A 25,617-nucleotide genomic window follows, 5' to 3' on the forward strand; every position below is an offset into this window, starting at 1 on the left:
GCAGTAGGGCTTGATGATGATCTATCTTTGCAGACTTGGCATCATCCATTTGTCGAACGGTGACAGCGTAAAGGGGAGCATGTTTTCACGGAAGACTGCTGCCTCGCTCGGTTGGGAGCGTGATGTTCGTCAGGTCACACCGAACCGTCAGCCAGTTACTAGGCGAAATAAATTTAACAAATGTGACAAAACCAAAATTGGGACATGGAATGTCAGGACCTGTGCCCAAAAAGGAAAACTAAACAACATTCTAAAAGAAATGAAACGGCTCCAAATAAATATTCTTGGCCTGGCAGAGATGAGATGGAAAGAGCAGGGAACCATGTCAAAACAAGAAAACAACATGACATATAAGATCATATGGAGTGGTGGAACCTCTTTCCAAAAAGGAGTAGGGATGATCTTAGACCAAAAATCAACCAAATTTTACAAAGGGCACGTAGCAATCTCAGACAGAGTTTTACTGGTTAAGCTAAGAGGACCTGTAGTTGACACCAATATTATTCAAGTTTATGCACCAACAGAAGAGGCGACAGATGCAGATATGACAGAGTTTTACCATTCACTAGACAAAGCAAAACGAATGTGTAAATCACAAGAAGTCCTTATGGTAATGGGGACTAAATGCTAAGATTGGCAGAGGCAGAGATGGTGACATAATCGGACCACGTGGACTCGGAGACAGAAATGAACGAGGAAACATCTGGGCAGATTGGTGTAGAACAAATAAATTAATGATTTCAAACACCTGGTTTCAACAACACCCAAGAAGAACCTGGACATGGCAATCACCAGGGGACAGAGCAAGGAACCAGATAGACTTTATAGCAGTATCATCAAGATTCAGAAATGGCATATTAAATTGCAAAACCTACCCAGGCGCCGATGTAGACAGTGACCATGTCCCAGTTGTTTGTACAGTAAGGATAAAGTTTAAAGCTATTCAGAGAACAGCTGGTAGAATAAAGAGGGATTACAGGTTATGCAAAGACAATGGCATACAAACAAAAATGAGAGAAGAATTTGAAAATGCACTCGTGATACAAAGCCAAAGTGAACCTGATAACGAAAAATGTGAAAAACAATTTGATATATTCCAAAAGTGTGTCAAAGCAACTACAGAAAAGCATTTACCAATAGCTCAAACAAACAGCAAAAAGGAATGGATGACAAATGAAATTCTAAACCTATTTGAAGAAAGACGAAAATGCAACAGAGGGTCTGCAGAATACCGAACATTGAACAACCACATTAAATCCAAATGCATCGAGGCACACGAGAACTATCTAGACTGGAAATGCTGCGAAATCGAAAGAGAATACAAACCCAACCCCCAACAAGCTCACCAAAAAATAAAAGAACTATCAGGGAAAAGGAAAAGCAAAGCAGCAGGAAGTTGTATCCAAAACAAACAAGGGGAACTGCTATTTGAAGAACAACATATAGAAAGCCGATGGGTGGAATACATAGGCGAACTGTACAATGATCCAAATAGAAATGAACCACCACTGAAATTCAAAGAACCATTAAGCGGACCAAACATCACCAAAAGTGAAATTGAACATGCCATGGAACGAATGAAGGATGGTAAAGCAACAGGCCCTGATGAAATATCTGTAGAGGTATTAAAAAGCCTAGGAGATCTAGCAATTGATGAACTTCACATATTATTCAACAATATATACAATACTGGGAAAATTCCAGAAGATCTCTGTAACTCTATTTTCATAGCAATACCAAAGAAAGCAGGTGCAGTCAGATGCGAAAATTTTAGAACTATAAGTTTAATAAGTCACATCAACAAAATACTGTTGCGTATAATTATCAACAGGCTAAGGAATAAGATTAACCCCGAAATCGCAGAAGAACAATATGGATTCCAACCTGACAGAGGGACAAGGAACGCAATATACCTCCTCCGTGTTTTAAGTGAAAGAGCTATACAGGTTCAGACCCCACTTATCTCTGTTTTGTCGACTACAAAAAAGCTTTTGATAGAGTACGCCACGAAGAAATACTAAAACAACTGCACTCCATTGGCGCTGATGAGAAAGACCTCAGACTCATGCAAACATTATACTACACCCAGCAGGCATCTATCAAAATCGGAAACTCTACAGGAAATTCCATTCCTATTAAGAAAGGAGTCCGTCAAGGGTGTGTTGCCTCACCAGATCTGTTTAATCTATACCAAGAAACAATCATGAGGGGCATAAATAATATGGAGGGAATAAAAGTAGGAGGTCACAACATAAATAATATAAGATACGCAGACGATACGGTACTCATTGCAACATCAGAAATCCATCTTCAAAAGATTGTTGACAAAGTGGTAGTAGATAGTGAAGCCAAGGGAATGGAAGTGAATATCACCAAAACAGAATGCATGGTAATACAGAAAAACCCCGAAAACAACAACACCTGCAATATAACGATTCACGGCGAGCAGCTTACCAACGTAGAAAGTTTTAAATACCTAGGTTCAATAGTGACAACAGATGGAAGATGTAACCGAGACATACGAGCAAGAATAACTCAAGCCAAACAGGCCTTCATGGACCTGGGAAACATTTTGAAAAACAAACAGATGTCGTTCGGGATTAGATTCCGAGTCTTGAAGTGCTACGTGTGGCCAATCTTGTTCTACGGATGCGAAAGCTGGACTACAAATGCAGAAACACAAAAGAACATTGAAGCTTTTGAAATGTGGTGCTTGAGAAGGATGCAGAGAATATCGTATACCGCACACAAAACGAACGAAGAAGTGCTAAAACAAACATACCAACAAAGGAAACTAATGCCCTTAATAGTGGATCGACAACTATCCTTTTTCGGACACATAGTAAGGAAAGATAAGAATGAATACCTGGCAAGTTGTGGAAAAATACCTGGTAAACGCGCCCGGGGGAGACAAAGAAAAACACTCATAGACCAACTGAAGGGCTTCACCAACCTAACAATCCAAGAGCTGTTTGAAAAAGCAAGAGACAGGGAGGAATGGAGAGAGATAATTCATGCAGTATCCGAAGCCTGGACCAGGCATGGAACCTAGAAGAAGAAGAAGAAGGATAGCTCACACGGTAGAGCCACGCTCTCACCTGCCAGGCGGAGTTGTCGTACCAATAAGGTCGCAGGTTCAAACCCCACCACCGCCGCGAAAAAAAATTTTATTCTCTATTGTCTTCTGGCACTTTTCTACTCACTTCATATCTTGTTGTTACCAACATAAGTGCCTGCTCCACTCACTTTTCTGAATTAAAAATTCACCCCATACACCGGAGCATACTCAATGTCTCAATCGTTTCTATGTTATATGTTTGTGATGAGAATATTGGCTATTAAGCTTAACTGCTGGTCAAAATTACTTCGCGATGGTGGCGAACGAATCGGCGATCTCAAGAAGTGGGTGAGAGAGGGATCTAGAAATGACTTTGGGTTTGAAACGAATATTTTAGTGTTCGTGGATAGCTCAGGGAGGAATGGAGAGAGATAATTCATGCAGTATCCGAAGCCTGGACCAGGCATGGAACCTAGAAGAAGAAGAAGAAGGATAGCTCACACGATAGAGCCACGCTCTCACCTGCCAGGCGGAGTTGTCGTACCAATAAGGTCGCAGGTTCAAACCCCACCACCGCCGCGAAAAAAATTTTTATTCTCTATTGTCTTCTGGCACTTTTCTACTCACTTCATATCTTGTTGTTACCAACATAAGTGCCTGCTCCACTCACTTTTCTGAATTAAAATTCACCCCATACACCGGAGCATACTCAATGTCTCAATCGTTTCTATGTTATATGTTTGTGATGAGAATATTGGCTATTAAGCTTAACTGCTGGTCAAAATTACTTCGCGATGGTGGCGAACGAATCGGCGATCTCAAGAAGTGGGTGAGAGAGGGATCTAGTAATGACTTTGGGTTTGAAACGAATATTTTAGTGTTCGTGGATAGCTCACACGGTAGAGCCACGCTCTCACCTGCCAGGCGGAGTTGTCGTACCAATAAGGTCGCAGGTTCAAACCCCACCACCGCCGCGAAAAAAAATTTTTATTCTCTATTGTCTTCTGGCACTTTTCTACTCACTTCATATCTTGTTGTTACCAACATAAGTGCCTGCTCCACTCACTTTTCTGAATTAAAAATTCACCCCATACACCGGAGCATACTCAATGTCTCAATCGTTTCTATGTTATATGTTTGTGATGAGAATATTGGCTATTAAGCTTAACTGCTGGTCAAAATTACTTCGCGATGGTGGCGAACGAATCGGCGATCTCAAGAAGTGGGTGAGAGAGGGATCTAGTAATGACTTTGGGTTTGAAACGAATATTTTAGTGTTCGTGGATAGCTCACACGGTAGAGCCACGCTCTCACCTGCCAGGCGGAGTTGTCGTACCAATAAGGTCGCAGGTTCAAACCCCACCACCGCCGCGAAAAAATTTTTATTCTCTATTGTCTTCTGGCACTTCATATCTTTTGTCCCAAATCTGTAACATATAGAATTTAGAGAAATCTTCCGCACCTATTAGCCACTCCCACGCCTCGTTCTGAAAAAAGTCCGCGAAATTAAAGGGGAGGCAAGAGAAAATCAGCTGATCGTTAAAATAGTAACAGAAAAGTGGAGGTGCTCGGCAATGAATGCAAGAAAGACATTTAAAACGCCGTAAAAATGTTTAAAAATCACTTAATGTTATACGAGTAATTACCATCCATAAAAACCTGTCAAATTCACATATGTAAGATGCCAAGCCAAAATTAATAATAAAATAATAAAGAACACGATTGACCGTTGACTACACATGCATACGAGTACCAGAAATATTTTGTAAACAATGTAACACAATATAATGTGTAAGTTTCAAAGCAAATGCAACTACAAATAACATCAAAGAACAATGTGGGACTACTGTTTTAATTTCATAAAACCAAACGCATATTTTCTGCCCCCGATATTGAACGTGTAGTTAGTATGTATCGTACAAACAACATTCGTTTAGACAGGTAGTCGGGATTCTAGCGCCAGTTTTATTTGGGCAACCGTGATTGGGATTTCACTCAATGCACTTATTATTATTATTATTATTATTATTATTATTATTATTATTATTATTATTATTATTATTATTATTATTATTATTATTATTATTATATAATAATATTAATAATAATAATAATAATAATAATAATAATAATAATAATAATAATAATAATAATAATAATAATAATAATAAGCAGTTGAAAGCAGTCTTTGGTGTATAAGTGCATATGTACATTATTTCTTATAATAAATGCTTCAAAACAAAACAAAACAAAACTAAAAAAAATAAAAATAAAGAATAAATGAATAAAAATATCTATTTGGGCATTTACTTACATTAAAAGTCTTGAAAATCACAATCACAATCCATGAAAATTAAATATCCCATAATCCGAAGAAGACATGAATTTAATCCAAAATCCAACACAGGAATGTATTTCAATAGGAGACAGATATCCTATTAAAACTATAGCATTACTTGCAAACAACAATACCCCACTCTGCGTTTAACGGGCTTGTGGCCGTCACATTGTAAATTGTGACCGCATTAGGGTAATCGGTGTCCTAAAGACTGACATACTGACATACAATCAATGAGAACTGTAAAGAAGTCCAATGTATTCACATTTATACTTACTCCTTTCAACTCGTGATCACCTATTGTGTGATCAACATGGGCTCTGGATGGATAGAGAGATGAAGGGAGTTGGGATGAGAAAGATACTATGTGGATAGTGATTGAAGAGCGTGTGATTGGAATCGATAGGAGAGTACTAAACTAGAAATAAAAAGTTCATATTTCAATCAATTATTTGCATTTCTAATACTGATCTTATATTTTACATTCAATTTGATAACTGAATGACATTTCTCTGACTTCAGTCTCATTATTTGACGTGTTTTATCTTGAGCATATGTTGTTTTTTTTTTAAATTTCCAGCCACATTTCACTAATAAGTGACAATACGAATTCGTGAATGCCGTAGTGATAGACCAAACAAATCCTTTGATCTATTCATCATTTGATATAAAACATGACTCAACTTTAAAATGTTTTTATTTACAGAACTGGTGTGTTGATTCTCTTTCCCGTGGAGAAAATTAATATGACAAAGGCCATATATAATAATATTATATTGGAACACACAAGAAGTCCGTTGCATATACACTTTTCGGACAGCGACATGGATATAAAAAAACCAGGGGATCCTCCGATCTTTACACCTCTTCCGCACTAGGACAGGACTGTCCTGGGACAGTCCTGTCCCAAATCTGATATGAAGTGAGTAGAAAAGTGCCAGAAGACAATAGAGAATAAAAATTTTTTCGCGGCGGTGGTGGGGTTTGAACCTGCGACCTTATTGGTACGACAACTCCGCCTGGCAGGTGAGAGCGTGGCTCTACCGTGTGAGCTATCCACGAACACTAAAATATTCGTTTCAAAACCCAAAGTCATTTCTAGATCCCTCTCTCACCCACTTCTTGAGATCGCCGATTCGTTCGCCACCATCGCGAAGTAATTTTGACCAGCAGTTAAGCTTAATAGCCAATATTCTCATCACAAACATATAACATAGAAACGATTGAGACATTGAGTATGCTCCGGTGTATGGGGTGAATTTTTAATTCAGAAAAGTGAGTGGAGCAGGCACTTATGTTGGTAACAACAAGATATGAAGTGAGTAGAAAAGTGCCAGAAGACAATAGAGAATAAAAATTTTTGGGAAGTGGTTGAGAGAGGGATCTAGAAATGACTTTGGGTTTGAAACGAATATTTTAGTGTTCGTGGATAGCTCACTTTTCACCGTTTAACTTTTTGGACTTATTCATGCAGTTAACTCGGCAAAGTTACAAGAATGGTTTGCCATTGCCTATTCTTGTCGCCCTCTGCAGTTGGCCAGCTTGACCTGTTACCGTTCGACACCACGAGGAGGTTGCAGTAGGGCTTGATGATGATCTATCTTTGCAGACTTGGCATCATCCATTTGTCGAACGGTGACAGCGTAAAGGGGAGCATGTTTTCACGGAAGACTGCTGCCTCGCTCGGTTGGGAGCGTGATGTTCGTCAGGTCACACCGAACCGTCAGCCAGTTACTAGGCGAAATAAATTTAACAAATGTGACAAAACCAAAATTGGGACATGGAATGTCAGGACCTGTGCCCAAAAAGGAAAACTAAACAACATTCTAAAAGAAATGAAACGGCTCCAAATAAATATTCTTGGCCTGGCAGAGATGAGATGGAAAGAGCAGGGAACCATGTCAAAACAAGAAAACAACATGACATATAAGATCATATGGAGTGGTGGAACCTCTTTCCAAAAAGGAGTAGGGATGATCTTAGACCAAAAATCAACCAAATTTTACAAAGGGCACGTAGCAATCTCAGACAGAGTTTTACTGGTTAAGCTAAGAGGACCTGTAGTTGACACCAATATTATTCAAGTTTATGCACCAACAGAAGAGGCGACAGATGCAGATATGACAGAGTTTTACCATTCACTAGACAAAGCAAAACGAATGTGTAAATCACAAGAAGTCCTTATGGTAATGGGGGACTAAATGCTAAGATTGGCAGAGGCAGAGATGGTGACATAATCGGACCACGTGGACTCGGAGACAGAAATGAACGAGGAAACATCTGGGCAGATTGGTGTAGAACAAATAAATTAATGATTTCAAACACCTGGTTTCAACAACACCCAAGAAGAACCTGGACATGGCAATCACCAGGGGACAGAGCAAGGAACCAGATAGACTTTATAGCAGTATCATCAAGATTCAGAAATGGCATATTAAATTGCAAAACCTACCCAGGCGCCGATGTAGACAGTGACCATGTCCCAGTTGTTTGTACAGTAAGGATAAAGTTTAAAGCTATTCAGAGAACAGCTGGTAGAATAAAGAGGGATTACAGGTTATGCAAAGACAATGGCATACAAACAAAAATGAGAGAAGAATTTGAAAATGCACTCGTGATACAAAGCCAAAGTGAACCTGATAACGAAAAATGTGAAAAACAATTTGATATATTCCAAAAGTGTGTCAAAGCAACTACAGAAAAGCATTTACCAATAGCTCAAACAAACAGCAAAAAGGAATGGATGACAAATGAAATTCTAAACCTATTTGAAGAAAGACGAAAATGCAACAGAGGGTCTGCAGAATACCGAACATTGAACAACCACATTAAATCCAAATGCATCGAGGCACACGAGAACTATCTAGACTGGAAATGCTGCGAAATCGAAAGAGAATACAAACCCAACCCCCAACAAGCTCACCAAAAAATAAAAGAACTATCAGGGAAAAGGAAAAGCAAAGCAGCAGGAAGTTGTATCCAAAACAAACAAGGGGAACTGCTATTTGAAGAACAACATATAGAAAGCCGATGGGTGGAATACATAGGCGAACTGTACAATGATCCAAATAGAAATGAACCACCACTGAAATTCAAAGAACCATTAAGCGGACCAAACATCACCAAAAGTGAAATTGAACATGCCATGGAACGAATGAAGGATGGTAAAGCAACAGGCCCTGATGAAATATCTGTAGAGGTATTAAAAAGCCTAGGAGATCTAGCAATTGATGAACTTCACATATTATTCAACAATATATACAATACTGGGAAAATTCCAGAAGATCTCTGTAACTCTATTTTCATAGCAATACCAAAGAAAGCAGGTGCAGTCAGATGCGAAAATTTTAGAACTATAAGTTTAATAAGTCACATCAACAAAATACTGTTGCGTATAATTATCAACAGGCTAAGGAATAAGATTAACCCCGAAATCGCAGAAGAACAATATGGATTCCAACCTGACAGAGGGACAAGGAACGCAATATACCTCCTCCGTGTTTTAAGTGAAAGAGCTATACAGGTTCAGACCCCACTATACCTCTGTTTTGTCGACTACAAAAAAGCTTTTGATAGAGTACGCCACGAAGAAATACTAAAACAACTGCACTCCATTGGCGCTGATGAGAAAGACCTCAGACTCATGCAAACATTATACTACACCCAGCAGGCATCTATCAAAATCGGAAACTCTACAGGAAATTCCATTCCTATTAAGAAAGGAGTCCGTCAAGGGTGTGTTGCCTCACCAGATCTGTTTAATCTATACCAAGAAACAATCATGAGGGGCATAAATAATATGGAGGGAATAAAAGTAGGAGGTCACAACATAAATAATATAAGATACGCAGACGATACGGTACTCATTGCAACATCAGAAATCCATCTTCAAAAGATTGTTGACAAAGTGGTAGTAGATAGTGAAGCCAAGGGAATGGAAGTGAATATCACCAAAACAGAATGCATGGTAATACAGAAAAACCCCGAAAACAACAACACCTGCAATATAACGATTCACGGCGAGCAGCTTACCAACGTAGAAAGTTTTAAATACCTAGGTTCAATAGTGACAACAGATGGAAGATGTAACCGAGACATACGAGCAAGAATAACTCAAGCCAAACAGGCCTTCATGGACCTGGGAAACATTTTGAAAAACAAACAGATGTCGTTCGGGATTAGATTCCGAGTCTTGAAGTGCTACGTGTGGCCAATCTTGTTCTACGGATGCGAAAGCTGGACTACAAATGCAGAAACACAAAAGAACATTGAAGCTTTTGAAATGTGGTGCTTGAGAAGGATGCAGAGAATATCGTATACCGCACACAAAACGAACGAAGAAGTGCTAAAACAAACATACCAACAAAGGAAACTAATGCCCTTAATAGTGGATCGACAACTATCCTTTTTCGGACACATAGTAAGGAAAGATAAGAATGAATACCTGGCAAGTTGTGGAAAAATACCTGGTAAACGCGCCCGGGGGAGACAAAGAAAAACACTCATAGACCAACTGAAGGGCTTCACCAACCTAACAATCCAAGAGCTGTTTGAAAAAGCAAGAGACAGGGAGGAATGGAGAGAGATAATTCATGCAGTATCCGAAGCCTGGACCAGGCATGGAACCTAGAAGAAGAAGAAGAAGGATAGCTCACACGGTAGAGCCACGCTCTCACCTGCCAGGCGGAGTTGTCGTACCAATAAGGTCGCAGGTTCAAACCCCACCACCGCCGCGAAAAAAAATTTTATTCTCTATTGTCTTCTGGCACTTTTCTACTCACTTCATATCTTGTTGTTACCAACATAAGTGCCTGCTCCACTCACTTTTCTGAATTAAAAATTCACCCCATACACCGGAGCATACTCAATGTCTCAATCGTTTCTATGTTATATGTTTGTGATGAGAATATTGGCTATTAAGCTTAACTGCTGGTCAAAATTACTTCGCGATGGTGGCGAACGAATCGGCGATCTCAAGAAGTGGGTGAGAGAGGGATCTAGAAATGACTTTGGGTTTGAAACGAATATTTTAGTGTTCGTGGATAGCTCAGGGAGGAATGGAGAGAGATAATTCATGCAGTATCCGAAGCCTGGACCAGGCATGGAACCTAGAAGAAGAAGAAGAAGGATAGCTCACACGATAGAGCCACGCTCTCACCTGCCAGGCGGAGTTGTCGTACCAATAAGGTCGCAGGTTCAAACCCCACCACCGCCGCGAAAAAAATTTTTATTCTCTATTGTCTTCTGGCACTTTTCTACTCACTTCATATCTTGTTGTTACCAACATAAGTGCCTGCTCCACTCACTTTTCTGAATTAAAATTCACCCCATACACCGGAGCATACTCAATGTCTCAATCGTTTCTATGTTATATGTTTGTGATGAGAATATTGGCTATTAAGCTTAACTGCTGGTCAAAATTACTTCGCGATGGTGGCGAACGAATCGGCGATCTCAAGAAGTGGGTGAGAGAGGGATCTAGTAATGACTTTGGGTTTGAAACGAATATTTTAGTGTTCGTGGATAGCTCACACGGTAGAGCCACGCTCTCACCTGCCAGGCGGAGTTGTCGTACCAATAAGGTCGCAGGTTCAAACCCCACCACCGCCGCGAAAAAAAATTTTTATTCTCTATTGTCTTCTGGCACTTTTCTACTCACTTCATATCTTGTTGTTACCAACATAAGTGCCTGCTCCACTCACTTTTCTGAATTAAAAATTCACCCCATACACCGGAGCATACTCAATGTCTCAATCGTTTCTATGTTATATGTTTGTGATGAGAATATTGGCTATTAAGCTTAACTGCTGGTCAAAATTACTTCGCGATGGTGGCGAACGAATCGGCGATCTCAAGAAGTGGGTGAGAGAGGGATCTAGTAATGACTTTGGGTTTGAAACGAATATTTTAGTGTTCGTGGATAGCTCACACGGTAGAGCCACGCTCTCACCTGCCAGGCGGAGTTGTCGTACCAATAAGGTCGCAGGTTCAAACCCCACCACCGCCGCGAAAAAATTTTTTATTCTCTATTGTCTTCTGGCACTTCATATCTTTTGTCCCAAATCTGTAACATATAGAATTTAGAGAAATCTTCCGCACCTATTAGCCACTCCCACGCCTCGTTCTGAAAAAAGTCCGCGAAATTAAAGGGGAGGCAAGAGAAAATCAGCTGATCGTTAAAATAGTAACAGAAAAGTGGAGGTGCTCGGCAATGAATGCAAGAAAGACATTTAAAACGCCGTAAAAATGTTTAAAAATCACTTAATGTTATACGAGTAATTACCATCCATAACAACCTGTCAAATTCACATATGTAAGATGCCAAGCCAAAATTAATAATAAAATAATAAAGAACACGATTGACCGTTGACTACACATGCATACGAGTACCAGAAATATTTTGTAAACAATGTAACACAATATAATGTGTAAGTTTCAAAGCAAATGCAACTACAAATAACATCAAAGAACAATGTGGGACTACTGTTTTAATTTCATAAAACCAAACGCATATTTTCTGCCCCCGATATTGAACGTGTAGTTAGTATGTATCGTACAAACAACATTCGTTTAGACAGGTAGTCGGGATTCTAGCGCCAGTTTTATTTGGGCAACCGTGATTGGGATTTCACTCAATGCACTTATTATTAATTATTATTATTATTATTATTATTATTATTATTATTATTATTATTATTATTATTATTATTATATTATTATTATTATTATATAATAATATTAATAATAATAATAATAATAATAATAATAATAATAATAATAATAATAATAATAATAATATAATAATAATAAGCAGTTGAAAGCAGTCTTTGGTGTATAAGTGCATATGTACATTATTTCTTATAATAAATGCTTCAAAACAAAACAAAACAAAACTAAAAAAAATAAAAATAAAGAATAAATGAATAAAAATATCTATTTGGGCATTTACTTACATTAAAAGTCTTGAAAATCACAATCACAATCCATGAAAATTAAATATCCCATAATCCGAAGAAGACATGAATTTAATCCAAAATCCAACACAGGAATGTATTTCAATAGGAGACAGATATCCTATTAAAACTATAGCATTACTTGCAAACAACAATACCCCACTCTGCGTTTAACGGGCTTGTGGCCGTCACATTGTAAATTGTGACCGCATTAGGGTAATCGGTGTCCTAAAGACTGACATACTGACATACAATCAATGAGAACTGTAAAGAATCCATTCTAGAATTCAACAACAAACTGAAAAGCATGATAAATATCACTCTATCAAATAATTTTCTTTGCACAGGTTCACTCACACTCTCCTTTATTGCAAAACATTGATAAGTGAGAAAAAGTTTGTATTTCAATTATAAACTTAATCACATAATCTAAATGATGGAGAATAAAAACAGCTAATTATAAAAAATTTCACAGATCAAGTTATCTATTTGAACTCCGCATATTTAGCTTAATTACTCAATGACCATAAATTTTTTAAAACTGCATTGTTTCATTTAAACAAGACCATGACGCTTATGCCTGGACCGGGTATTCACAACTTCTGCATTTGCATTCCACTTTCGAATCGAATTAATCTCTATCTTATCCATTTATTTGCAAAGTTTCTGCACTTTATAAATAAGACCATAACGCTTATGTCTGGACCGGGTATTCACAACTTCTGCATTTGCATTCCACTTTCGAATCGAATTAATCTCTATCTTATCCGTTTATTTGCAAAGTTTCTGCACTTTATAAATAAGACCATAACGCTTATGTCTGGACTGGGTATTCGCAAATTTTCCTATTGTGTTCCACTTTTCGAATCGAAATAACATCTAGTCTATCCGTTTATTTGCAAAGTTTCTGCACTTTATAAATAAGACCATAACGCTTATGTCTGGACCGGGCATTCGCAAATTCTGCTTATGTGTTCCACTTTTCGAATCGAATTAATCTCTATTTTATCCGTTTATTTGCAAAGTTTCTGCACTTTATAAATAAGACCATGACGCTTATGCCTGGACCGGGTATTCACAACTTCTGCATTTGCATTCCACTTTCGAATCGAATTAATCTCTATCTTATCCGTTTATTTGCAAAGTTTCTGCACTTTATAAATAAGACCATAACGCTTATGTCTGGACCGGGTATTCACAACTTCTGCATTTGCATTCCACTTTCGAATCGAATTAATTTCTATCTTATCCGTTTATTTGCAAAGTTTCTGCACTTTATAAATAAGACCATAACGCTTATGTCTGGACTGGGTATTCGCAAATTTTCCTATTGTGTTCCACTTTTCGAATCGAAATAACATCTAGTCTATCCGTTTATTTGCAAAGTTTCTGCACTTTATAATAAGACCATAACGCTTATGTCTGGACCGGGCATTCGCAAATTCTGCTTATGTGTTCCACTTTTCGAATCGAATTAATCTCTATTTTATCCGTTTATTTGCAAAGTTTCTGCACTTTATAAATAAGACCATAACGCTTATGTCTGGACTGGGTATTCGCAAATTTTCCTATTGTGTTCCACTTTTCGAATCGAAATAACATCTAGTCTATCCGTTTATTTGCAAAGTTTCTGCACTTTATAAATAAGACCATAACGCTTATGTCTGGACCGGGCATTCGCAAATTCTGCTTATGTGTTCCACTTTTCGAATCGAATTAATCTCTATTTTATCCGTTTATTTGCAAAGTTTCTGCATTTTATAAATAAGACCACGACACTTATGTGTTAGATTGTTCGCAAATTCTGCCTTTGTGTTCCACTGTTCGATTAGAATTAATCTCTATTTTATCCGTTTATTTGAAAAGATTCTGCACTTTATAAATAAGACCATAACGCTTATGTCTGGACTGGGTATTCGCCAATTTTCCTATTGTGTTCCACTTTTCGAATCGAAATAACATCTAGTCTATCCGTTTATTTGCAAAGTTTCTGCACTTTATAAATAAGACCATAACGCTTATGTCTGGACCGGGCATTCGCAAATTCTGCTTATGTGTTCCACTTTTCGAATCGAATTAATCTCTATTTTATCCGTTTATTTGCAAAGATTCTGCACTTTATAAATAAGACCATAACGCTTATGTCTGGACTGGGTATTCGCAAATTTTCCTATTGTGTTCCACTTTTCGAATCGAAATAACATCTAGTCTATCCGTTTATTTGCAAAGTTTCTGCATTTTATAAATAAGACCACGACACTTATGTGTTAGATTGTTCGCAAATTCTGCCTTTGTGTTCCACTGTTCGATTAGAATTAATCTCTATTTTATCCGTTTATTTGAAAAGATTCTGCATTTTATAAATAATAATAATTGTTCAAAATTTTACCTCACACCCGATATTACAAGTACAAGTGAGCCAGGTGATGAAGATTGTCAAACAGTGTGACAGGTGAAATAGGAAGAGAGAGAGAGAGAGAGAGAGAGAGAGAGAGAGAGAGAGAGAGAGAGAGAGAGAGAGAGAGAGAGAGAGAGGATGAGAGAGAGATTCGTTTTTTGTTCAAAATTTCTCTCTCTCTCTCTCTCTCTCATATTGCACAAGGTTGTACTATTTTACTATTTATCAAGAACAGCCAAGGTGGCAACCCAGTCTCTGTATAAACTAAGCAAGATGGCAACAGGGACCTCGCTCCTTATCCAATGCCGAAGCTTTAATTTGAGTCAAACGGTTTGGTTAAAAAAAAAACACCCAAAATAAGTTCGTGTGTGATGGAAGTTGAAGTCGGCTTATTATAAAATCGTTTATGGTCTGTTTGGATTACCCTTTTTAAATAGAAAAGGTGAATATAACATAAACTTGAAGAATAGGCAAGCTAAATGAAAATTAAATTGACTGATTAAATGAGTACGCGAGGCTGAGTTGCGAACGACTACTGGGTTCCGACATTCCGATCCCAGTGTCATTCATGTTCACCGTACCGTGTTACTGTCAACACACTACACTGCATTGTTAGTGACTGGTCATGTCTTTTTTGTTTGTATGTTTTACGCAAGCTTAATAAAAATTAAATTGACTGATTAAATGAATACGTGAGGCAGAGTTGCGAACGACTCATGGGTTCCGACATTCCGACCCCAATGTCAGTGTCAGTCATGTTCACCGTACTGTGTTACTGTCTACACACTACACGGCATTGTTAGTGACTGGTCATGCCTTTTTTGTTTGTATGTTTCTTTTAATATGGGTCAATTTACAAAGAATAATAATAGAAATGTTCAAAACAAAAACTAGATTCACTATTACGTGCCTGTAATGAAGTGCTTTCCACAAACCGTGAGCGAGAATGATGGTGGAGGTAATGGCAACCATGTGGGTTTGTTATTGCTTCCTGCCTCCGTCAACCCACGCATCCAGTTGCGTAACCCACGCTGAATCTGACCAATTGGGACGGGACAAAACAGTCCCGTTGTGTCCCAAGCCGTTGTGAAATGCTACAAAATCAACGGGACAGGACTGTCCCAGTCCCGTGTTCATATCGTTTGTGATAGTAGAAAAATATAGCAGACTTCCGCACTAGGACAAAAAAGTCCCAGACTTGGCGGCGCCGTGTCAAATTTGAAATGCCTGTCTTTATTTTCTGCATCCCTACTATTACTACTACTACTACTACTACTACTACTACTACTACTACTACTACTACTACTACTACTACTACTACTACTATTACTACTACTACTACTACTACAACTACTATTTCTATTGTTGCTTCTGCTGTGGCTAATGCCACTAATATATTAATACCTACATCCCTTATATTTTGTATTTATTTCCAATTCCATTGTATTTATTTTCCAACAATAGTCCACACTTTATTTTAGTTCACTTTCTATACTGCATTACACAGTTCCTTCCCGCCTCCCCTCTTTTGACATAATTAAGTACGCACCTTTTATAAATTTCTATTGCTCTGTTTTAATTCGCGCTTCCTCACAAAGTAGCATACAATTTCCTGCCCATCAATGTTTTTGTTTATGCATCTTAACAACGCCACTACCACATTATCTCATTCGTCTGTAGTTTTTAATTCATTATGTGTTGTTGATGAAGGGGAAACCCGAAACGTCCATTTTATCTGTTTTCGTATATTAAACTGAAGCTTACATTCAATTTCACAGTTATAATTTATTTATTTATTTCAATTCTGAATATAAAAAAAGCAAGAACAATTAAAAAAATAATTCTATGTGATGAAACCACGTACAGAAGGCATAGCAACATAAACATTTTCGAAAATAATTTAAGAAGTGTCACACTTTGTGACACAGCAGTAACGTGTCTAAAACCGGTCGCACATCTATTCGGTAACTTGTGGGATCTTTATCGTTATTTATTTCGGGAATTCTCAATGAAAATATTTTTAAGTAAGTCCTTTTGAGCCACTTGGACTCATTGTAAAACAAATTAAGTCCTTTAGAGCCTTGTAGCCAATGGTGCAGGAGTTATTCCGGTTTCAATAGCGTGAAGCGGACAATTAACGTATTTGTTTGAAAACCTTTGAACGGGATGCTAGTCTGTAGTCTATCGCAGAATACTATCCCAGCTTGACAGGTACCCTTTTACACCTGAATGGAGTGAGTGGTTGGAGTAAATTTTCTTGCTCTATCTAGAAAGTACAAATTGGCTTCGGTCGGAATCGAACACAGAACCTCTGAGTCCAGAGTACAACGCGCTAACCATGGGCCATCTTGCCTCCTAAGCTTATAAATCCGGAACTTATCCATGTTTCTGTGGCGTTGAGCAGACAGATAACAGTTTAAAATTTAAAATAATAAAATTCCCTTTTTCATCCCATAGGGGAAATTTTTCTCGAGGGTCTATTCCAAGGTAAGACCGGAATAACCCAGGCGTTAGCCGCAGTGCAGCGCCGCAAATTGAGCTAGGCGAGATGACTTACTCAACTGATGCCTTTCGGGTACGAAGCATGCTGACTTTCGATTATCCTCTTGAATGATGCTAGTCCGTCAAAGATTACTTTCATCAGCGAACTGATACTCATCTGCACCTGGGTAAAATGAGGTGATTCCAAGAAAGTCATTTTAAGATAAGATCGGAGATCACCATAGAGTCTACGAAATTGACCCTTGAGCAATCTTTGGGTCATTAAAGGATGCATCCAATATTGTTTTCTCTTTCAATTTGTCTTTTTTTTCCACGCAGTAAAGCACAGAAATATGCAACCTTTATTTCATCCATTACTAGTAGTAGTAGTAGTTGTTGTTGTTGTAGTGTAGTAGTCGTAATAGTAGTAGTAGATGTAGTAGTCGTAATAGTAGTTGTAGTGGTAGTAGTAGTAATAGTAGTAGTAGTGGTAGTAGTAATAGTAGTAGTAGCAGTAGCAATAATATTACTCTTGCTATAAGAATATTTCATGATTATATAAATCTTATGTAAACAAATCCCATTGTACAGTGTAAAAAGTCATTATCGTCATGTCGTATCTTATGTTGATTCATAAAATGTTAATTATTAGAGTTGCAATTGCCTACAAATAAACTTTTGAATCTTGTAAAAAAAAAAAAATGCATTCGCGCAGGTGTGTCCTGGGACAGTCCTGTCCTAGTGCGGAACCCCTTTTGAATAGAAGTTTTCTCCAGTGGGACAGTACAAATTTGTCCCGGGACAGTTCTGTCCTAGTGCGGAAGAGGGTTACGCCCGTCTCCAATAGGACGAGGAGAAATGCCTTTCACAAATCAAAGACATAATGCTTGACCAACTGTTGAGCAAGACAACCAATAAAGGTCGGACAGGACATGTCATGAAAACCCACTGGTCATCCATCGAGTACGCTACACCGTCGCCATTTTTTAAATTATGGTCACGGGAGTGGGGGGAGGGGGCGCTTTCGACGTAATGTCAAATATCAACAAGAGATGAAGTGAGTAGGAAAGTGTCAGAAGACAATAGAGAATAAAAATTTCGCGGCGGTGATGGGGGTTTGAACCCGCGACCTTACTGGTACGTCAACTCCGCCTGACCGGGAAAAGCGTGACTCTACCGTATGAGCTATCCACGATCATTTCACGAAATGTGAAATATCACGTCTTAACACCAAGCAAATTCCGTGTAAGTTTTGTACAGTAGGTATAGCCTTTCAAAGGAACATCCGTTTTCAAATACAGAGGCAGAAGTAAGACACGCAATTATTTATTGGACCACTCCATTCTGAGTTCTCAGTCCCAGCTAATAGTAGTGCTATTCGCCGCATGCCATAAAAAAATATTCCGCGCTTCGCCTCTCTGGAAAAGTACTTGTAAATTGTGATTGTTACAAATTTACATGTTTAATCCATATTGTTATCATTTTTAAAAACCTAAACAGCAAGCTTCGCCTCTGGTTTCAACTGTGGTAGTAGAGTAATAGTAGAAGTTGTTGCTGGAGTCGATGTAATGGTGGTGGTGGTAGTAGTAGTAGTAGTGGTAGTGGTAGTAGTAGTAGTAGTGGTAAAGAAAACGAAGATGAGGAGCCATTACAACAACAACAAAAGGATGTAGAAGTAGAAGAGGGGGAGGAGATAAGATGATAATGAACGCGATGATAAATATGATGATTGTTTACGATTTCAATAAACTTTTGCGTTTTATTATGTTTTTTGTTTTTTTGTTTTTTTTATTTACGGGAAAATACGACCCAATTTTGAGCCAAATTATTTAGTTGAACGATGGTCGCACGACCAAGCACCATTACAGAACGGAGGCAGGCATTTTCAACAAACTTTTTCATCGTTGTTGGCCTATCACTACGAGTTTTTTTTTTACTCAAAATATCCATTGGTAATTATCTATTTCTACAGACCATTCATGACCATTCAATAATTGTGACACATTGCATCAATCCGGTATTGGTGAGGCCTTCCAAAAGCTCCTACATCGACAGTATTCTTTTTTTTAATATGATATTCTATCTAGTAGGGGGTTTGGGATGGGGGAGACTTTTTTTAAAAGTTTCCCCCTCCCCAAACCCCCTACTAGAACATTATATATAAAAAAAAAAAGAATACTGGGGATGTAGGAGCTTTCGGAAGGCCTCCCGGTATTGTGTCTGGTCACAATTACGAAATAGATATAATAAATTATAGGTTTAACTTTAACCAGTTAACTGCCATACTCTGGAAAAAAACACTTATTTAAAATTTTGCCCAGAACACTCGTCTTTCGGGAGGTCTTCCGCACGTTCCTCGAGCTAAGGGACACAACCAAAATATTCCGTTAACCATGTTTAAACCCCAATGCCAAATGTAATATAATATATTATTTCCTTATCTTGTTTACCCGAAGAAGGGCAAAGGAGAAAAAAAAACCCTAATAAAACAACGACCTATGTCTGTTTTGCACTAGCTTTCAATACTCCGTCGACAAAATGGCGGTGGAGAACCAAAACAATGGTCATATTATTAGGACATTTAAAACTTTTACCAATCTATCAACATTTGTTCTCTTGGTTTTAAAATGCTACAACAAAATGGACAAATTGAATAAATAAACGTCTGACAAAAGATCCATGGTTAAAATAACAAAATAATATAAAGTGAAGCTACCGTGAGGGAAGTCCGGAATGAGGAATGTCTCCCCGTCTTGCAAATTTAGGTCGATTTAATAATGTGTCATTTTGGCAAAAACTCTCAAACCTGGGAACTGTCGTGGTCCCGGGTTAGAGAGTTTTTGCCAAGATGAGGGTTATTTAAATCTATCGATATTTTTAGGCCGAGTTTTCTTGCCAAATGTTTAAATAAGTCTCTTTCCAGAGTAAATGGTTAAAACTTATAACTAGAACATGAATTGGTTTTCTATTCCCCTATAGTGAAGTTCCCTTGAGGACAAGTCTCATCAAATTCAAATGGACACCGATTATGCAAATTTGTAATTCCTCACTTCAAAGAGACTCTTTTTGCAAAAACCTACCTTTAAAAAGCGTATTGTGTCAACCTTCTTTGCTAATGTATCATTGTTCATATTTTTTGTTCACTTAAAAAATTAGCCGCCTCTTTAGCTCGTTAATTCAGCTCACTCTCATCGGCCATTTATTATTGCCATGTTACGAGGCTATTGACAAAATACATCGCGAGCTGAACTTCCCACCCCTATCGTGCATTGTGTTCTGAAAATGAAAAGGACAAAGTAGTAACCAAAGACAGTAAGACCTACGTAGCTCTTATTTTCTTTGGTTGTAACTTTTTGTACGAAAAAAATAAATGCACTGTTACTTAATTCACGTGTCTTGTTGTTTTGAAACAATTTGGATCAGAAAAGAGAATGAAGAAAATTTTAACTTGAAAATTTGACAAAATAATTTTTAATATAACTAAAAATCTATCCAGGATTACCAAGTTAGGATTTGTTGTTGTTGTTGTTGTTGTTGTTGTTGTTGTTGCATTTTTTAAAAAAGAAAGAATGTGCGTCTTTAAAGCTAAATTGCTTTTTAAAATAGGATTTGTTTTTTCCTGGCCAAAAAAGATCTACAATAATTATTGGCTTTTGTCTCAAAACGGTACTAGTACCTACTATGTAGGGATGAGCCAGATGTCAAAATGTAATTTTGAAGTTAATATGACAGAAATATCAAATTTAGTGCTAGACACAATGTAAGAAATAACAGTCTTTCTCCCGGGTGATCAAGCACTGATTGATTTCTTGCGCAGCTGGTAGCATAAGACTTCCGACTGCTATCACTATCCGTCAGCATATATGTACCCATCAAACGATGATAATATCAGCACAATTTGGCCAAAATGGCTTTTTAAGTAAACCACAAAGCAAAGTAAAAATGCTGAACGTTCTCCGTGACTGGAAATTTCTTGATCTTCGTTGCGATGTTCCTAAATGTGACTCATGGCTTCAATCCGGTATTACGTCGTGGTTAATCAGAAGCTGGGAATTGAAATGGATGAAATAGAAAATAGCATATTCAAGGACGATTCTCAAGAGGGCAAGTTGATTAGAGGGAAGCCGAGGTGAGGGTGGTCTCAAGAGAAAGCAGATTGGATGGGAAGAAAAACTGAGAAGCAGAACGAATGGTATCAGATAAAAACCACATAGGATCTCCTCCGGGCAGTTGCGAGAATACGTCCAACAAGGATCAGCCATGACTTCGTGATTAAAAAGAATAGATGTTTGTTCTGTTTTGTTTTTTTGTTTTTTTTTGTTTTTGTTTTTTGTTGTTGTTTTTTTTTTTTTTTGTTTTCCAATTCTAATCTTTTTAACTTTGTTTTCAAGGTTTTACCATGTTTGCGACACTTTTAGGTCATGTCAGGGAGATGACAGAATACCCGAAAGATTTATATCTATCTTAAGTACCAAAAAAATAAAGAGAACTGCAACACTATTTTAACAAAGCTCATATGTAGTCATTTTCAGAGAAAAATACCCATTTAGCTACTCTGACCCCACGTAAAAGTTTAACTTTAACTTGAGCTTTTATATAGCGCAATATCCACTAAAGGTGCTCAAAGCGCTTTACAAGAGTCCCTAGTCAATAGTAACACATAGAATGTAGAACGAGACATGACGCCTGTTAGGCGATATTACAAATTTTTTTTCTTCAGAGACAAAGCTGTTAACGGCCAGGTACTTATTTTACACCTGAGTATTGTGAGGTAATGTGAGTAAAGAGTCTTTTCCAAGGACTGAACTATGCGCCGAGCGAGGCTCGAACCCAGGACCTTCCGATCCGAAAACGAGTGTCATGCCACAAGACCACATAGCCGCACCCAAAAGTTTCACACCGGCAACTTGAAGGATCCCGGTTACAGGGACGTACTCAGGTGATTACCTGTGACCCCGCGGTTTTATGCAAAATACATTTCACAATTTTGCAAAGAAAATGATGAATTTTGCATAAGAAAATAAGTAAATTTTGCAGGTTTCTAAATATCTTGTATCACACCTAACAACTAACTGCATGCAACCCATGTAATAAAATATCCCCGCGGATTTACGCAATCTCAAACTCAAAATTATGAGACAAAAAATGGCAAATTTTGCCAGAAATTATGCTGATTTGGAAATATATTATATGCTCAAAGTTGGGAAAACAAAATTCCAATAAAAATCATTGTGCGGGGAACGCAAATTTTGCAAGAATAAAAAAAAAAATCTTGTCAAAAATTTGCAAAACGTGCAGATTTTTCGCTTTCAGTGCAAATCAGAAAATTTTCCCTAATTTTGCGGCCGCAAGCTGTGCAAAAAACCGCGGGGCCAGGATTACAAAATAAGCACTATTGTAGAATCCTAACTATGACCAAGTCAATCATTCAAATGGGATTTTCACGAAGAAAAATATCATCTCTTCCAAAAAGACAAATCCGTCCGACTGTTTCCATCTCAACAAAAGACTCCATAGAGGATTTCGTCGAAACCGAATGGTCTCGTTCCAGAACAAGGCCACAGTACAAGACCACGGGGAAAGGGCAAATGATTTTAAGGGAATAGAAGAGACAGCAAGATTGTGGTCAATGTGGAATCCACTGGCCAAGGGACGGCCATTATTCCCCCGCCCAAAAGGAGATTTTTGTCTTTAGTTTTTTTTTTTAAGTCCTTGGTAGACAAAGGTTATGGGTCACAAAATTAGATAAGATATAGATATTCTATATATATTGCAAAAGTTAGGATCGATGCCATGAGTCTTTAGCACAAGCAAGTGAATCTATTTTTTTTTAATAAGAAAAAGAAAAACTCTACGGAGTGAATTTGACATAATTGCCTTTATCTATATTATTGCTCTTTTCCCAATAGACTACACTACTTGCCGAGGACTGCAAACCTCCCAGATGATTTCCATTGTCATAACACTTCTTCTATTGTCAGTAGGGATTCAGTCACGTAAGGGAAAAAAAATATTCAATTGTCTTCCGTTCTCAAAACCATTGTTTATCTAACGCCACTTTTATTATTATACTATTACCATCACCACCGGCACCATCACCATCATCATTATCATCATCATCATCATCATCATCATCATCATCGTCATCATCATCATCAGCAGCAGCAGCAGCAGCAGCATCATTATAATCCTTATATTGTTTACGTTCTCTTTCCATAACATACGCAGCAGAAATGAAACAACAAAAATATTTTTCATATCAGTTTTAAAAAAAACACGTTTACTTCACATAGGAATCGGGTGTTTTTCATGTGAACATTTATATAGAGCATTTCCATCGCTCCACTATACCAAATGCGCTTCACACAATACTAAAACTTTTCTCTCTGCTGCCTAATCGGAACCATCTTTCAAATGTAAAAAAGTACAATTTATACCTTAGGTATCTTATTAACGCTGGCACTCTTAAAATATCCACCGCCGACTTTTAGCCAAGCATGAATTCAAATCTGAATAAACCAAGAAAGATGACCTAACTTGCTTCCTCTATAACCAGTTTAATGCCGTACTGTGGAAAAATATGTATTTAAAACTTTGGTCGGAAAACTCGTCCTTCAAATATCGATCGATTTAAATGACCCTCATTGTGGCAAAAACTCTATAACCTTGGACTCCGCGAATTGTTTGAGAGTTTTTCCCGAGATAACCTGGAAAAGTTTGGTTAAGATAATTATAGCGCATTGCAGTCGTTTTATACGTTATCCTAAATCTAACAGGGAGCCAATGTAAAGCCTAAAAAAATGATGTGGCATCATCACATTTTTTTCCTCTTAAAAAGTAAGTTAGCAGCTTGATGTTGAATGCTCTGTGTAGCTTGCTCACAAATTTATTTAGAATATTATACATAAGCATGTTCTAATGATGATTATGATGTTGATGATAACGGTGGTGGTGATAATTACAATAATTCTGACAATGATAATGAACATGATGAAGGTAATGATGATGATGATAACGACGACGACGATCAGGATGACTTATGTGCATTTGAACTAAGCAAATTGTATTTTTGATTGCAATTATTTAAAAACACAGAAGGTTTCGGTACTTCCGTGGATGGTCCTCCAGTCCGTTTGATCAACATAGAAGAAGGCAAGTCCTTTTCTCTAAAACGTTATTTATCTTATTGTCATTCAATCTTAAGATGATTTCATCTTCAGTATGGACAAATGACAAATATCTTACATCAAATACCCATAAAAATGACGCCCAACGTTTGAACCAATCATGAGATTCTTGCAACCTAAAGTTTTACCTTTACCCTTTGTGAGCTTACTAATAGTCCGCTTTCCGGTACAATCAGCTGATTTCGAATGGGCCGAGTTCTCAGCCTTCTCGATTCTCGATCCACTTTCGATTTTACTCTGTTGAGCGCAAAACTTGAATTTCATTTTGGTTGCAACGGTGTCTTTATTCTCTTTGGGTTATTTACTGTGACATATTATACATATATTTCTACTTCATGCTGGATTACCCTTAATTAATTGTGTTTATTTCATAATATTTTTAGTTTTTACACATAATTTCATGCTCTAGCCTCGATTGAGTCAACGGTGAAAAGATTACAAACACACATCAACAAATTTACTATCTAGATAGATCCTGATCTCTTTGGTTGTCAACATTTTCACACTTCAGACATTATTTATATTTTCTTATCATTTGTCATTTAGCTGCCTTGTTTAATTTGTAAGAAGCTTAGCCATCTCGGGTAAGGTCTTTCTTTGCCTTTCCATCACGTCTATTAGCTGTGTTGACTGCTTCTCCATTGCCTGTTAGTTTCTTTTATCTATCACTATTTCAATCGAATTTTTTAAAAGTTCTTAATTGTTACTCTCTCCATATATCGGCAATGTAGTCTGTCTCAAAACAAGTAGGAATGGGATTGGGTGGGGGAAAGAGTGGTGGTGGTCCTATGCTAATTTACATCACATTTTAATTGACATTATGTCATAGTTCTCCACGAGGAGTCGTTGCCTTATATCTATAAAAACAAAGACAGCACGTCACCTTAATTCATTCTTCGAATTTTTAACGCGCAACTGTGATTTACATTAAATACTATCTTTTAAATATACACACATACACGTTCGGACTAAAGGCCAGAGGTATGGCCTATCTCTCAATTTATCAAATTAATATACATGTTGCTATTGGTTCTTGGTTGTATATTTTTACATTTTTGTTCATCATGTGTATATCGGTATATATATATATATATATATATATATATATAATATATATATATATATATATATATATATATATATATTATATATATATATATATATTATTTTTTAAAATATTTACCACAAAGTTTGAGACAGTC

The 25,617-nt window shown here is 37.5% G+C and overlaps 1 protein-coding gene and 1 long non-coding RNA gene across 2 annotated transcripts in view; both read left to right on the plus strand.

The window, feature by feature from the left end:
- Positions 1–19,095: 19,095 nt before the first annotated feature.
- Positions 19,096–24,380, plus strand: LOC144979761 (uncharacterized). Its single transcript, XR_013646765.1, has 3 exons — positions 19,096–19,180; positions 23,138–23,224; positions 24,324–24,380. It is a non-coding gene; the product is annotated as an uncharacterized LOC144979761 (long non-coding RNA).
- Positions 24,381–24,432: 52 nt separating this feature from the next.
- LOC144979145 (uncharacterized) overlaps positions 24,433–25,617 on the plus strand; it is a 139,645-nt gene continuing 138,460 nt past the window's right edge. Inside the window, exon 1 of the mRNA XM_078925747.1 lies at positions 24,433–24,502. Within this exon, the coding sequence (XP_078781873.1) occupies positions 24,433–24,502 (70 nt within the window). The remainder of the gene's footprint in view (positions 24,503–25,617) is intronic.

The sequence above is a fragment of the Berghia stephanieae genome, chromosome 9 (genome assembly GCF_034508935.2).
Source record: "Berghia stephanieae isolate SIO BIC M18660-M18661 chromosome 9, UCSD_Bste_1.3, whole genome shotgun sequence".
Classification (NCBI taxonomy): Eukaryota; Metazoa; Mollusca; class Gastropoda; order Nudibranchia; family Aeolidiidae; genus Berghia; species Berghia stephanieae.